The sequence below is a fragment of the Haemaphysalis longicornis genome, unplaced genomic scaffold, assembly GCF_048455015.1.
Source record: "Haemaphysalis longicornis isolate Haplotype H1 unplaced genomic scaffold, Haemaphysalis longicornis Haplotype H1 scaffold_5, whole genome shotgun sequence".
Classification (NCBI taxonomy): Eukaryota; Metazoa; Arthropoda; class Arachnida; order Ixodida; family Ixodidae; genus Haemaphysalis; species Haemaphysalis longicornis.
In genome coordinates this window covers 207214519-207230709 of record NW_027526385.1, presented here as the reverse complement: position 1 = coordinate 207230709, position 16191 = coordinate 207214519, and the positions used below count along the sequence as shown (strand labels likewise).

The 16191-nt window shown below is 46.9% G+C and overlaps 1 protein-coding gene across 1 annotated transcript; it reads left to right on the top strand.

Annotated features, from left to right (window-relative positions):
* The first annotated feature begins 15285 nt into the window (after window positions 1-15285).
* Window positions 15286-15780, top strand: LOC144139596 (uncharacterized). Its single transcript, XM_077671894.1, has one exon. It carries the CDS (start codon window positions 15286-15288, stop codon window positions 15778-15780), a length of 495 nt encoding a protein of 164 aa, XP_077528020.1.
* The last annotated feature ends 411 nt before the right edge of the window (window positions 15781-16191 follow it).

Genomic DNA, 16191 nt, shown 5'->3' with positions numbered 1-16191 from the left:
TGAATTCGATCTATGTTGTCTGTCATTATAGATTCGTTACCTCGTGCTTGTGCAGTATTTAGGCTGTTTAAATATCTCTTTGTGCGGTTTTCGTTCAAGGCTCTTACTCATTCTTGCCGCTCTGATCGCGAAAGCCGCACATCAGACGGCCACCCCCTTTGTCACCTGTATCCTGTGTATTCGGTTGGGTTTGCTAGCTCTCTTGAGTCGACTCCACATATCTTCTGACAGTGCACCCTATTTAAGGAAACGGGTGACAATTATTTAGTTCATGTCGTTACCACAAACATATTCTCACCCAGCCAACGTAGGTATCACAGCTTTTTTTATCTAGCGCATTTGAACACTTTCTTCACGATTTTGACTGCCGCCATTTTTACTCAGCCGAGGTGATCAATCTTTCTCCAAAATGAATTATTACGAGAGCATTAGGAGTAGTTACTTCCGTACAATTTTCTTGTGAGGCTATCAGTTGGCCAAGTACTTCAATAGTATATTCGATATCGTCAGTGACAAGCCATCTATAAAGTGAACGGCACACCAATGGATGCTACTGGTGACACTGCTGAAGGAAGATACGGCATGAGGTCGCTTCTTGCCGAAACACAAAAATGTTTTCCCCTACGCCTCTGTCACCCCCATCCGGTTTCCCCCATACACGCTCTACTCTTGCAGCGATCGCTTCCCACTATTTCACGAACGTTTCCGGCCTAGCGGACCTTTGTGGTTACTAAAACGCTTTTGAGCTACTTCAATGAATTTTTTCTCGGTCGAAAGATAGAAAAAAGAAGCATCGGTTCTGTGCGGGACTACATGATTGTTTAAAAACTTAGGTCACGAAGTGAAAGTGTACTGTCATTCGCCCCGATGGCTCGGTGGCTAAGGCGCTGCGCTGCTGAGCACGAGGTTGCTGGGTCGATTTCGTGCCACGGCGGCCCCTTTTGTGATGGGGGCGAAAAGCAAAAATGCCCGCGGGTACGAGATTTCGGCGCATGGTTAAGATCCCCAGGTAGTCGAAATTATTCCGGAGCCCTCCACTATGTTGCGTTGCGTCGGCGTATTAACCTACAATCAATCAATCAATCGAAAGTCTACTGTCGGCTCAAACGTCGGGCTGAGTGTAGCCGTGGGAAGTGGAGGGTTAGGAGAGGGAGGATAAGGGCCGTTAGCGAAAAGTAATGCGTTTAAAATACCTGCCAGTACGCTTGAAGTGTTTTTCGAATGTGCTCTGTTTTTGTACCTGTATTTCAAGTGCATTGAAATAGCCTTTTCTCAAGTTTTAGTTACTATTGAATATACAATATAAAAATGCGGAAAAAACAGTTCTTTCAAGTACCCTAAAAAGAGATTAAGAATGTAGTGAACCTCGAGAATGCGCGCTTAAGGCATTCAGAATATATTGAAAATGTATTTGTTCCCGCCAAACAATCCCGGTGTAAATGCACTGTAAATATTATAAAAATACGCTTGCCTAATTACATTTAGAGCAGCACTCTGAGTATACTCTAAAAGTGTGCTGAAGCATAGAAATATACTTCGAATATATTCCAAATACATTTCAAATTCATGTTACGCGTGTGGAACGAACACGGTAGAGATACACTCCCAACGCATGGTAAATATTTGTTGAAAACACATTTTAAATGAATCGAAAAAGTTTGGCCGAAATACATTTCGAGTAAACTACAGGCGCTGCTTCAGTTGCTGACTCCTAAGATTCACGTAAAGCATACCTTATGTGCCGTATAAAATACATCTCAAATGAATACACGCACTGATAATTTCTCCTCATGCTTTCACTTACGGCGTTATCAAAGGCAGGCATATATATAAGCTCTCCGTATTAGAAAGAAACTAGGCGTCCAGATATGTAAGCGACGAACGCAATCAGCAAAGCAAAAACATTTTATTCAACGAGTATATATATATATATATATATACACATATACATATACATGAAAACACCTCCACTTTGCAGCGCTGTTGCGATTGGATCGCTGTGGAGGCTTTGAAAATTTTCTTTTTTTTTTAAACATATTGGCCTTATATACACAACGCTGGCTATGCTTGCGAGGGCGGGCAGCTCGACGCCTCTCCCTGCTGCTCACTACCTCCTCCTCGGCACCCGGTACCTGCGGTGAGCGCCGCACCCCTCAACGTTTTGACTGCCCTCGCTCCGTTTCTTTTGCCTGTCTTGTGGTGTTACAAGTTTTCCGTCTCCTCAATGCGCGTTCGTAGTGCTGACGCAGTCTCTGCTTGGACGACGCGCTGCAGCAGTGTTTTTATCAGGATTGCCTTCTAGCCAAGGTAAGCACAATTTACCGGCTATTACCGGTGTTACGATCGCCGTATTGACATTACGACGCCCGTCTGCAATGCTATCGGGTTCAGTCACCCAACGCTTCCGTCGGCCCATTATCGCAAGTTTTCCTCTCCCCTACCCTCATCGATGGGGAGCGACCCGGCTTTGTATCCGATGACGCGGCAGAGAGGGACGCTTCTTCTGAAAAAGGCGCTTTCCGCGGCTTCCAGTCGGCGAGGCAGGGAGGCAGGGAGGGATTTAAAAAGACGTGCAGCATTGCTTTTCCGGCGGCAATCGTCAGCTAGGGACTGCTTTGTTGCGGTCCGAGAGAGAGAGAGAAAACTTTATTATTTGCAGTAGGTTTAAGGGGTAGGGGTGGCCGCAGGCTCCAGCCTGGCGGCGACTAGCGTAGCCCTGTCCACGAGGGAGAGTTGTGTCCCTAGGTCATAGCTACCCAGCGCCTCCTCCCCCTGCTCGTCGGAGGAAATTAGAGCGAAAGGGTCTTTAGGGCAGCCCCACATGGAGTGGGGTACAGTGGAGCGTGTGCCACAGGCAGGACAATTGGGGGAAGGGTAAAGGGAGGGGTGGATGTGGTGAAGTACCACTCGGCAAGGGAGAGTGTGAGTCTGGAGGAGTCGCCATGTGCGTTCCTGCGCGTGGGTGAGCTGGGAATGGGCAGGAGGGTATTTGCGGCGGGCGAGGCGGTAATGACTGACAATGTCGTGGTAAGTAGTCAGTCTGTCCCTGGAAGATCTGGCCCCACGGTAGGGAACGAGGCTGGGGCCCGCTCGGATTGTAAGTCCACGAGCGACAACGTGGGCTGCCTCATTTGCTCCGAAGCCGGCATGAGCCAGGGTCAAAATTAGTTCTACCGGGGAGGTTGGGGAATTTTGAGCGAGAATTTTGAGGGCGAGTGGCGAAATAAGGCCACGAGCGAAATTTCGAACGGCCGTTTGAGAATCTGAGGATATAATTGCGGGGGTCGGCCTGTGTGACAGCGCTAGCGCTATTGCCGCCTTTTGCGCCTCTCCAGGATGAGGGGTGTTCACCGTGAGGGAGTTAATGGGAGGGGTGTCGGGCCTGTTGATCACGGCTATCGCATATGCGTCATGATGGCGATATTCAGCAGCGTCCACGTAGCGGATATCTTGGCGGATTGGAAGACGCCTCTCGAGTGCTCGTGCCCTCTGTGTTCTTCGGCGCACGTTATATGTTGGATGAATATTGCGGGGTAGTGGCCGAACTATGAGTTGAGCGTGGGTGGCATGCGGAATGGAGACTTTCCGGTGTAAGCCTGCCGGGATATTAAGGCCAACTCTTTCAAGAATGTGCAATTCTGTAGGGCTAGTCGCTAGACGGGCTATTTGAGCAGAAAGGTGTGCTTCTACTAGCTCTTCTGCCGTGTTGTGCACCCCTAGATGTTCGAATCTGGCAGTGGATGTGTGCAGGGGCAGTTGAAGTTCCGCTTTGTAAGCTTTCCGAATGAGGCAGTTGATTTTTTCAAGTTCAGTAGCGCTGACGTGGAGGTACGGCAGAGAGTACGTGATCCTGCTCACGACGAAGGCTTGGATCAAGCGTATCCTCTCATTTTCTCATAAGCCCTGACGCCGAGTCGCTATACGTGTTATCAGTCCGATAGTCTGTGTGACGTGCTTGCTAAGCTGCGTGAGGAATTGTGTGTTTGCCTTTTTTTGTTGTATGAGAAGTCCGAGTATCTTTAGAGTGTGTACCTCTGGGATCGGGTGATTATCAATGGAGATTGTAATATTGGGTGGCATTTTAGTGCCACGTTTTGGTGACATGAGTAGTAGTTCTGATTTGGTAGGTGAACAGGTCAGCCCAGCAAGCTTGGCTTCGTCCGCGACTGTCTGGGCTCCAAGTTGGAGGGTTTCTTCAATGAGAGCGTCACTACCTCCTGCGACCCAAAGGGTAATATCGTCCGCGTATAGACTGACTTTCAGGTGGGGGATCTGTTCGAGCTTTCTCGGAATGTTTATTATGGCAAGATTGAAAAGCAATTGTGATAGCACCGCACCTTGTGGTGTTTCTATGAATGAAAGAGAGATTATATTTGATGTAACATCACCAATTCGAATGAAAGCCTTGCGATCTGTCAAGAAATCACGGATGTAGTTGTACATGCGTTCGCCTGGATTGATAGATGCTAACCCCAGAAGTATTGCTGTGTGCGAGACCCTGTCGAACGCCTTGGTTAAGTCAAGGGCCAGGATTGCTGCTGTGTCTAATGCATAAGGAGGAGTTATAATTTCCTGGGATAATTAAAGGAGGATGTCTTGGGTCGATAATCCAGGTCGGAAGCCTACCATAGAATGCGGTAGTGCACATGATGAATTTAGATGAGACGTGAGGCGAGATTATAGGATGTGTTCCAAGACTTACCACATGCATGACGTTAGGGAAATGGGTCTGAGGTGCTCGATGGACATTGCTTTTCCGGGCTTGGGAATCAGGGTAATTTTGGCGTACTTCCAGGACGAGGGCAATGAGCCGCGCCGCCAGAAGTAGTTAAAATACGCTGTGAGAGTCGAAATAGAATTATCATCAAGATTTCGGACATTTTGTTTGTTACTCGATCTGGCCCTGGCGCTGACCCAGGGCGAAGTCTGAGAAGGGCTCCTCTTACTTCCGCCTCTGTGATGTCAGCGTCGAGGTCTACGTTTTTGGGACCTTTGTAAGGTGGGAGAGGATAGTTGGCTCCCGTGGGGATGTAAAGGAAACTGAGGTTGTCTATTAACTCCTCATTCATGCCCGCAAAATTGTGAACGATTGAGGTGAGACGATTATTTTGCTCGGTTTTTGACCGGCTGGGGTCCAGCAGGTGTTTCAAGAGGGACCAGGTTCATTTTATTCTTATGTTCCCGTGCATTTGATCACACACCTGATTCCATAGATCGCTCGACAGGCGAATAGCGTGTTCCTGTATGGCAGTTTCTAAATCGGCTAATTTGCGGCGAAGCTTGCGAATGCGTTTGTTTTTTCTCCATCGGCGTTGTATGCCTTTGTAAGCAGCCCACATATGTTGTAGGCGCGAGTCAGCAGTGTCCGAGGGAAGATCTGGGTCTATCGCCTTAGCGGCTGAGCGCGCGTCTGATAATATATTGTGAACCCTGTCTTGGAGACTGCCTTCACTTACGGTGGGAGATAGGGCCGTGTCATGTTCTGGAATCTGTCTAAAGTCATCCCAATCAGTAATGAATGATTGCCTAGGGCGCGACTTCATGGAGGGGATGAGAGTGAGGTCAAGTTGGATGAGGTAGTGATGGCTTCCCAGTGAATTGTCGGTGCAGTGCCAATGAGCGTTTCTGGTATTAAAAGTGAAGGTTACATCGGGAGTGGAGTCCCGCTGGATGCTATTTCCAACCCTGGTGGGTGTAAGGGGATCTGTGTCGAGCTTAAGTCGATGAGACTGCACCTGATCCCAGACGAGTCTGCCCTTTTTTGTGCAATGTGAGTAGCCCCACGCTGTGTGAGGTGCAATAAAATCTCCTACAATGATAAGTGCATGGTGCCCGATTTCCTTTTTGGTAAGAGAGAAAAGGTGATTGAAATTGTGTCCGTGTGCTTTAGGACTGCTGTAAACATTGAGAATGTAAAGTCGAGTGCCAGTTCGTTTAGGGGGGTATAAAGAAACTAGATCATGTGGGATGTCTACACTGTCGAATTGGATTCCCTCGGCGGGGATATTAGGTTGAATTAGGACTGCCGTCTTGGGATCATTAGAACTTTGAAAGGCTTTATACCCAGGGAGCTTAACCATCGGGCGGTTTTCTGCAGGGCTATAACTTCCGGCGATGTATCCTGCGATTGAGTGTGCATCTGAAAGTTTGCACGTTTCTGGCGGTAGCCCCTGCAGTTCCACTGCCGGATGCGAATGACCTCAGTGTCTTTACTCGATGGGCGATTCATAGTGCGGATTCATGGCGGGGGCAAATGCGATGGGATTGGTTATATTGCGGACAATTTCTTGAATAGAAGAACGCATTTCAGAGCGAACAGCCTCAATGTTTGCCTGTAGAGCGGTTAGGCTACCCTCCAGCATTTGTGTAAATTGGTGTATTCAGATTTTTGCTCCAGAAGTGCTTTCTGGCAATTAATTTCGATGTTTGCTAATTGCTGTTCGGCCTGTTCTTCCACGCTAGCGGGTGGCGCATGGGGGTCTTCGGATGTGGCTTTACGCTTCGGCGGCGGAGGGTTTGCGGACGAGGGCTCGCCAGCGAGTGTAGCGATCTGGAGCCTCAGCGATTTATTTTCCTGGCGGAGAGTCGCATTTTCTTGGCGAAGAAGGGTAATTTCAGCTCGAATGGCGGATAGTTCTTTAAGAATGTCGGGGGAGGGGACAAAAGGCGGGGAGGGGGGTTGCGACGAGCAGCGTGAGAGGGCGCTCGAGCAGCTCACCTTGTGCTCGTTGCCCTGGGGCTGCTGTTTCCGAGGCTTGGGTTCGGCACGGGTCTTCACCGTTCCCCTGCATCACGGGATGGCTTCCCTCGATCCTTGGAGCCCCGAGCCTGGCGCTCAAAGTGGTCGGGGCTGGTTGTGTGATGGACTCCGGGAAAATCGGCGGGCCCGTCCTCCGGAGCTTTGGGCAGTTTTCTTTCTTCTGAAGCAACCTGAGCGTACGAGGCGGGGTCGCTTGCGGGGCTGGAAGCGTCGGGGGCAGTCCGCGGATCCCGTGACGTGAGGGCCCTCGCACACTATGCACCGGGGGGTGCACGGGTGGTTCTCAGCAGGATTCGTCGCGCCGCAGCTGGAGCACCACGGTGGGGTCCTGATGTTCGGGCATACATCTTGCCGGTGCTCGACTTGCCAGCAGACCGCGCATGCCTCCGTCTTGCGACGGAAAGGCTTGCACCGGTACGTCGCTGCCCTGTATCGCACGCAGAAAGGGACTCGGTGGCCATCAAACAAGATTTGAACCATATTGGAGGTGTTGAGACGTTTAGCGTCAAGAATTGGTAAACCCGGGTTGTAACTGAAAATACTGTCCAACACTTGCTCCTGGCTGTCGTCCTCGGAAACATTGAAGATGACTCCTGTGGTGGTATTAGCTGGCGCGCACACATGGGCAGCTAATTCGTAACGTTGACCCCGAAGAACAAGAAACTTAATTTCGGCGTATCGGGTCGCACGGTCTTCTGAAGGTGTGCTTATAAGGAGATTATTCGCCACGTTGAGTATCCTAATCTGATCTTCACGGTTAGGCGCCACTCCCGCTTGGGCCTGTATTGCGTCGGTCAGGGTGGCTTGTGCCACCGACGAAAGTGCAAGTCCTCCTCGGGGGCGCAGGACAATTTTGACATCAGATTCTGGTAGAGGCGAAGCCAGTGGCGGGCGACGCGGCGAACGTTTATCTTGCTTCGGTGCACGCGCGGCGCTCGAGGTGCTGGTGGCTCCAGTTGACGCACGTGCTTGGTCGTGCAAGGCGTGTTGCCGGTGACGAACTGTAGCCCAGCCAGGCTGCTGTAGCTCCTCGGGGTCGATATCCACTCCTTCTACGGCGTTTCCCACGCTGGTTATTGCGCTGAGCGGCGATGCTTCGGCCGCTTGCAGGTGTTGCGCCGGCAGCGATGGCGGCTTGCCTAGGCCTGTCAGGCCTAGCGAAGCAGGTAGCTTGGCGGATTTCCGAATGTTTGTAACAGACCGTTGGGGTGGCTTACGGCCAGGATGTTGGTGTCCTCGGGATCCTTGTGACTTGCCGGTTCACGTGGCGCACAAACTGGCAGCGTGAATAGGTGTCAAACGGCAAGAGAGGGGTCCAAAAGCGGAGCCGATGAGGAATGCCTTCGCATCATGCGGCCCCCTCGCGGCCTTTTCTGTTGTGGTCCGAGACGCGGCTATTCAACGAGTACTCCACGCCGGATTATCGACCGGGTCCGGGCGTCCTCCGGGCGCTTCAACCATTGCATCATCAGGAGTCAATTTAGCATTAACCTGGGCAAAGTGCCATCTCTTTGTGAGTGTGTGGACGTCAGCCGGGGCGCCCCTGATTGGACCATACTGACGTCAGTCGAGGAAAGAAGAAAACGGGGCGGACCCAACCTGGTTATTTATTCTCGGCGAGCAGGAGCGTAGAAGCCTGTTCACTCAGTCAAACGCCATGTAGATTTCTGTACATAAAGTTTCTTTCGTCGCCCTAGAAGCCCCAATGTTTGCCCCAACTCCGGATCAACGTACGCCACCACCGGTCACGCTACCAGATCCGCAACACCGCGTACGATGTCTGCCTTGCAATCAAAGAGTGTCAATGCCTTTCATGAAATCCGAACGTGGTTGTTAAGCTTACCTCGTCCGCGAACAAGATTTTCTACCGTAACTACTCCGTGCGAGGGAATGTACTCACAAATGAACGAGAGCAAGAAGACGTAAAAAACAATTTTTGGTGCTTTTCTTTTTGCGCCTAATTTTCAGCTCGGGTCCTGCTGAGTGGCCGGGGGGCTGTTGTTACGGGTTTTCTTGTAGACCGAGTTATTCCGTTCTGAGCCTATTGAGGACTAACACTTGCAGTAAACACATAACAAACAGAAACGTTTTAGCACAGCCTGTTCACTGAAAGTCCGCCGTCCATGTTTACGCACTTGAGAAATTTGCGAAGTGTATTCATACTGAACACGAGGTCGCGGGTTGGATTCCCGGCCGCGGCGGCTGCTCTACTGATGGAGACGAAAAGCGAAAACGCCCATGTGTACGAGATTTAAACGCACGTTGAAGACCCCCAGGTGGTCGAAATTAATCCGGAGCCTTCCACTACGGTGCGCCTCATCGCCTACGTAGTGTCGGCGCGTTAAACCCTACAAACAGAGTTTGAGAGGGAAAGAGGTTCCCCGCCAGCACTACATAAGTATCGCAGCCTACAAACAATCAAATCGGTGTATTCAGGGACGCAGCTTTCTTTTTTTTTCTGTTCGCAGCAGCCGCTAACAGCTGCGCATGTTCACATCAGCCGCCATACGGGGAAGAAACCCAGTTTGTGGCATACGTGCATCCCACTAATGCGCATGCCCGGACATACAGCGAGAAGCCGAGTAGCCTTCGCCTTTTTTGTCTATCGCATGTCGCAATCCTGTCAAATAAATCCACGAAAGTGTTCATGCCGTCTGTATGGAAGTGCCCAAAAGTGTTAAAAGCCACCCACGTTATCTTCGGTGCAAGTGGCTGTAACGACACTAAGTGTTTAACGCCCGGGGACCTAAAATGATTTGCCCATCTAATACCCCTGACACACGGGCGCCTAAAAGGCCTTTGCAGAGAAGGAGTGCTACCGAAACGGTGTTTGCCTGGATGACACACGGCAAAGGATAATCTTCTTCACCACAGCTGTCATTTCCCGTAAAGGGCGTTCGCCTATCTCCTTTCCCGAACAAAAAGATGCAGCCAGCGGCGCAGCCTCGTAAGCAGGCATGTGCAAATGATAATCTTCTCATAACTTAGTGCGACCAAAAGCGAATTCTTAATACTTTCATAACTTTTTAAAACTGCAGGTAAAATAAACTGCACTAAACAAGCCCAATTGTAATGTATATTTGTAAACATCTCTTCACTGTTGCCAGATTAGGCACGGAACATAGGCTAAAAAGCACTCCATCGTTGTTGTTTAATACAAATGTGTGAAATTTCTCAATTATGTTTTTAAACAAGAAAAAAATGGACGTTTCCTCTCTACAATAAAGAATATAACCTATTAGCAACACTTTATTTTTGTTATTGTGCATGCTTTTTTCACAGAATTGCTAGCGCCACTTTAATGGCGTGTCCTTTAAGGAAACTACATAAAGGAGATAGGGGGTGTCTGTGTGGAAGGAGTGCCACTCCTATTAACAAAATGTCTTTTGACGTGGCAAAAGGGGTTTACTTTAAAGGAGATGTAGCGTTGCCGCGTGTCACAGGTATAAGACAAACCCTATGAGAGTCGCCACTAAGTTTCAATCAGTTTTTGTTCATATGGCCATCCAGAACCAAGAACTAGCGAAGGAAGGACGGAGAAGGAAGGGGGGCTGCGAGGGGGACAACCAGTTCCCCACACGAGACCCCTCGGTTCCGAGAACAGGCCCCCCAGCCGAGTTCGTCTCTTTTTGTTCCTTGTATCTCTCCCCCAAAACTTTGTGAAATGTCACGACGTTCCACCCTTCCTCTTTTCTGTTTCCTAGCAACTTTTCCTCTCCTTGCTGTATTTATTTTGTAGCGCATTCACGAACACATGTGCGTGTTCTAAGGTGCCCTTAGGCCGCTCGTGGTCTAGTGAGAATTTCAAAAATGTGCCGAAAGGAACCGCAAACAGCAAGATTAGAGCAGGTGCGCGTGGGCTGCTTGGCGGTTGTGTGTGCTTAACAGCCGCAATTACTCATTTGCGTTTAAAGGGTGTACTTAAACGAGTTTTGTTTAGGTGTCTCGAGTATTTATGAAGCCAGTACTTTTTACTTGATAGTCCCTGACGCTAACAGGTGTTTAGCTGTTTTTGTATGTTAACGACGCGAGCATTTACAATGATTTTACGCGTTTCTCTCTAATGAATTGATTACGTTGTCTGTGTACAGCAAAAAGTATAAAATTACGGGTGATGTGCGACGCAGAGCAAGAAAATTACACATGGGTGTAAGCAAAATTACACGTTTTCTTGCTTAGCTTGTTTTAATCGCTTCGGTTATGTGCCTACCATATCAGAGCTTGTATTTTTAAGGACGCCTTGAAAGTTTTTTTTTTCAAAATAAACTTAATTTTTCATTTTTTTTGAAGGCATTGTTGAGTGCTTACACCAATCTAATGACTTTTATGTAAGGTTTCTACTACAATCTTGCGCATGCATTTTTAAACTTTCGCTGCGAACTATTATTATCACGCAATCTCCGAAGAAGTTGACGCCGAAATACTGAACACATAAAAATGATTATAGTTAATAGGAATACTACTTATTTTATTAGTGTCCTGTGAGGTCACAGACCAGTTTTGTCGATGTTAGTTGAAAAACTAGAACGGCCACCATTTTAATTTACCTCAAGCGCCTAAGAAAGAGATATAGCGTAACGCTAAGAACTCTGTTGCATGTTTGGTAACGTTGTTATCTTAGCTGTGTCTTTTTTCTCCAATTTTCACTAATTTTTATCCCTAGACAATCTCCAAACATATGCCTCCCCCTCGACCACCATCCCTTCTTTATAATGGTTCTGAAGATCCAATGTCGCTGGCGCATGACGATATTAACTATGCTAACATTGCATACATTGCCCTACGTCCTTCACAAGGGCATTGTTTTCGTGACAGTTTTTTTACTTTGAAGGGGAAACTGAAACTCCTTGCTCACGAGGAACGTTGGCACAGCCACAGGAAAGGCCTGATTGATTTGACACTTATTTGCCCATAAAAAGAATTGTTTCCACATTATTTTCTCAGGTTTTCTTTTCTTTTCACTGCAGGTGCTGGTGAAATTTCCCGCGTGGAGAACCGAAATACGAGGACTCTGATGCACAACGCTGCATCCGCGCTGGCTGCAGAGGTGTCTGAAATGCATTCATTCCTGCTGATTGTTAATGGCGAAATTGGCCACTTTTCTGAGGTGTACAATAAACAAACTTCAAACTGCCAATCTGTGCGCATACATGCGGTTCTTTTCAGTCATTTGCTGTCCCGATATGGCCGGTATCCATTTTCACAATAGAGCATAGCATTAGGCTAGAGCATATTAAACTTTTCGAAACCACAAAATGATATTTTCTAGTTGAACGTTAACAATTCCCTCTAAGACACATTGCAAGGCATCTCTGAATCTGTTTGGGGTTTTATTTAGTATACACTAGTAACACATTTTGAGTATGTTTGAAGAAGTATTTTCTGTGAATTTAAAATGCATTACTAATGTATTTTGCACGTATTTAAACATGCATTTACTGAGCCTTTTTAATGCATTTAAAATGCATCAAACATATATTTTCAATGTTAATACAGGGTTAACGGCCTGCTGTAGGGTATGCATGGCAGCAGCCTTGGGCGGGCTTCCTCTGGCCTGCATAGAATAATCTGAATCAGGCCAATGGTAGGCCATATATAATTGGTCAATATTAGGCTATATATGCTTGGCCAATAGTAGGCCATACTTCTTTGGCCAATTGTATGCCATGCGTATTAGGTCGATGGTCGGTCAGCCAATGGTAGTAGCGGTCTTAGCATATTGCCCAATGAATGACAGCCAAGCTTCAGCCTTACATGGCCAAGGACCATTTTGAACTAAGGCCAAACACATTGGCCGAAGATTGCTTGGGGGAAAAGGGCTGGCCAATGTTCTTTGAGAAGGATTGGCTTCACATGCTCGTGCTGCCCGGTGAGGCTGTATTATCGTAATATTCTACAATAGACTAAAATTGACAAAGGAAGGCGCAACGAATGGATAAAGCTGCCAATCTCCGGGGAAATTATCGCGCCCCTATTCCTTTTTCCTCAAGTAATTTTTGTCAAGTCATCGGTTTCCATTTCATGAGTTCTTTTCAAAATATGCTTCGCGTCTGAGGTTTTCAAACTTTTGAGCAAGGATGGCGAACAAACAAGCGCAAGTTGTATAAAATACGTCTACAATTACATCTACCAAGCGTGGCAAGCTTCCTTCATTCACACTATTACTCGAATGTTGATAACACGTGTCCACCTATTCTTTCTTTGAGGAAGGATAATTTTATTTTTCGTTGCCTTGGCTCTAACCGAAGGCAGGCTTCATTGCTCAACTACTTAGTCGACTCTCCAGATAGGCTGGCATCACAATAGCCGTGAAAACTGAAGGCTATGTGCCGCGTGCAGAAAGAACAATTTTTTCGTATTAGGACGCAAAGTACCTGGCACGCAACTTAATTTACCTAGATTCGTCATGCCTAGATATAACTTACGCGACCGGTGTTTTAACAGCCTCACTGGAAATGATGTTCATGTGTTTGCGATGGTTATTTGTGACGTGTGAGCGTGACCGAGTCCGAGCGATCAATACATTTTATTTCGAATTTGATTATCAAAGCCATTCGTGTTGCTGCATTGTGTCCCTAAAATGGCGTTGTGTTTGTTGTTTCCAGAGAACCTTCTTATTCTGGGCCAACTCCCATAGCAGGCGCATTTTGATTTCTTTTTTTTTCAGCTTTTGAGGCGCACCACACCGAAGGTAGAGTGCTTAGAGCCACCTAACAGCACTTGAATTGAGCGAACGTTAGGTCCCTTCACGGGCGTTTGACTAAACAAACGGCCGTTGTTTGTACATCGATATATTTCCGCCAAGATATTTAGAGTTTATATACACTCCGCATAAAACACACAACGAGCATATTCAGGCAGCTGTAATTGCGAAAACCACTGGTACCCCAATGCATGCGTATTTTTGTACTGGCATAGATTAGTGTTTTCAAATATTCCAAAATTTGAGACAATCGACTGGGGCTTCTTGTAATTTTATGGGCTATTTGATTGAACAAAAACGTAAGGACTGGAATATTATTATATGCCTAACGTGAATGGTCGAATGAATCAAGAAAGCAAGAGCACGCTCTAGAAGAAAGAATCGGTGAAACCAAGAGATTTTTTTGGTTCGATGCTAACGTTTATATCCGGGCATTGACACCATGTAATGAAGAGCATACAAAACGCGAACCCGTATTTGTCGCCGTAAAAAAAACAAGAAACAACTTACCAGACAATAATGCTGCGAATAATATCACAAAGTCTGTATCACGTGTCCATATTTTTACTAAACGTATCTTCGCATTTCGCATTCATTCATTCAATGCTACAGTCAATGCTTCATAGAACTTTGTGTAGAAGGATGCCAGTTATTTTGAATGCGAGTGGTTACTCCCAGCAATCATTCAACCTCAGCGCTACCAGGGCTGTAGAAAGGCGGATACCATTTGCCAAGGCGCAGTATATTCATGCAGCGGCATTGAAGTCAGAATACAGATGCAAGGTAAAGCATATGCATATGCGGACCACAATTACTCTTCAATGCGCACGCTTTTGTAACTGTATTCATTGCAGTCTATGTCAAAATTGACGGGAGTGTATTGGTTTGTGCGATTCCAGAGGCGCAGAAAGTTTGTGCTGCCAGTCACGATGAATGAAACGGGAATGAAGCAGTATTGCAGCCATCCACTCAGTGTTCGTGGTCGGCAGGTTTTGAGCTAACCTCCGGTTTACTTTTCTAGAAGGCGCAGAGTAGGCATTTCTCTGCTTTCGCTATGTGGACAAAATTAGCTGGATTTCGTAAGAACGAACAAAAGGAAGGGTGTTTTCACTACCTTGTCAATGGGAAAATTGTCGGCATGGTTTCCTCCTCCCTAATCGCGATATATTTCTGTTACTTATTACTTGCAATAGTTTGACATTTGATTATATCTCAAAAGGCGTGCTTCCCCAGACAAAGTTTCGTAATTCTTAGATGTCTTATCTTGACGGTAGAACTTACGTTCTTCCACTGAATAAGATTTATTTACAAAAACCCCTGTACAACCATTTATATATATTATGAAATATATTCACGCAACGCTTCTTGAAAGCATGTCGCTTCTTCACGAGACCGATCTGAAGGGCGTTTTTGTTGGCGCTAGAACTGCGCATTCTGTTATTAGTCCTAAACCTATAGGTCCAAAACTTTCGAATACTACTGCAGTATATCCGGTATTCTTACTGGCACAACAGCATACTTCCACGCGGAAAGGGCGACGACCACCTCTAAATTCTTATGCACTATTCGCGCGGGGCTTCTGATGGTAGTTCGCTTATTCACCGACAACGAACAGGTGCACGTTTTTTTGCTATAACAGTTCTGCCCATACGGTATCGAAGTCGAAGTCAAAGTCGGGGGAGGTTGAGCAGAATCCAGGGCCTGATAAGACGATCTCATAAAAATTATGAATTCTATGCTTGCTTCCCAGGAAGAATTGAAAACAAAAATCGAAAACTTAGCTACTGCTCACGATAAGCTTGAATCTACAGTTAACGCCCGAATGCACGATGTTATGGTGGCGATAGAAGAACAGAAAGTAGAGATCAAGGCACTGCAGACTGAAGTTACAGCGTTGAAAGGTAATCTTCAACTACATCAAAGGCGTCTGGACGATTTAGAGAACAGAAGTAGACGCCGCAATCTTGTTATTTTTGGTTTTCCCGATCCGGATCGTGAAAATGCGGCAGAACTAAGAAAGAAGATAATCGAGGAACTGATAGGGCATAAACTCGGAGTGGTTGTTACCTCTGTGGAAAGAGTACATAGGGTTGGGAAAAAATGCCGCGATAAAGTACGACCGGTAATAAAGAATTTTTTTTACTACAACGAGCAGCCTAAAGTCTTAAATAACTGTCACAAACTGAAAGGAACTACAATCTCGGTAAACCATGACTTCTGCAAGGCCACTCTAGCAAAGCGCAGCAAACTCTGGTCTCATTCCAGTGATTTTAAGGCGCAAGGTCACAAAGTATCGCTTGATTACGATAAGCTGTGAGTGGACGACGATATATACGAATGGGATGAGCAGAAGAATTGTCTGAAATGCAACCGCCAGCAACGTAACCGCGATGAATTACCCAATCACAAACAATTGCGAGTTGTTCTCCTTAATTCTAGTAGCATTGTGAATAAAGTTCACGAGCTTGAAGAAATTGTATTTACTAATGATCCCCAAATGAGAGCAATTACAGAGACCTGGCTAACTCCGGACATTCTAGATTCTGAAATAGTTCCTCCAAGTCATAAAATGGTTCGATGTGAACGAGGCTGCAGAGGAGGAGGTGTTGCTTTGGTAGTCAAGCAGGAAATCACATGCGTAACTATGGACGGAATAATCGACAATAAAAGATTATGGAGTCAAATTGATTTTCGTGGGCTCTCGGCTCTCGTAGGTGTAGTCTATGGA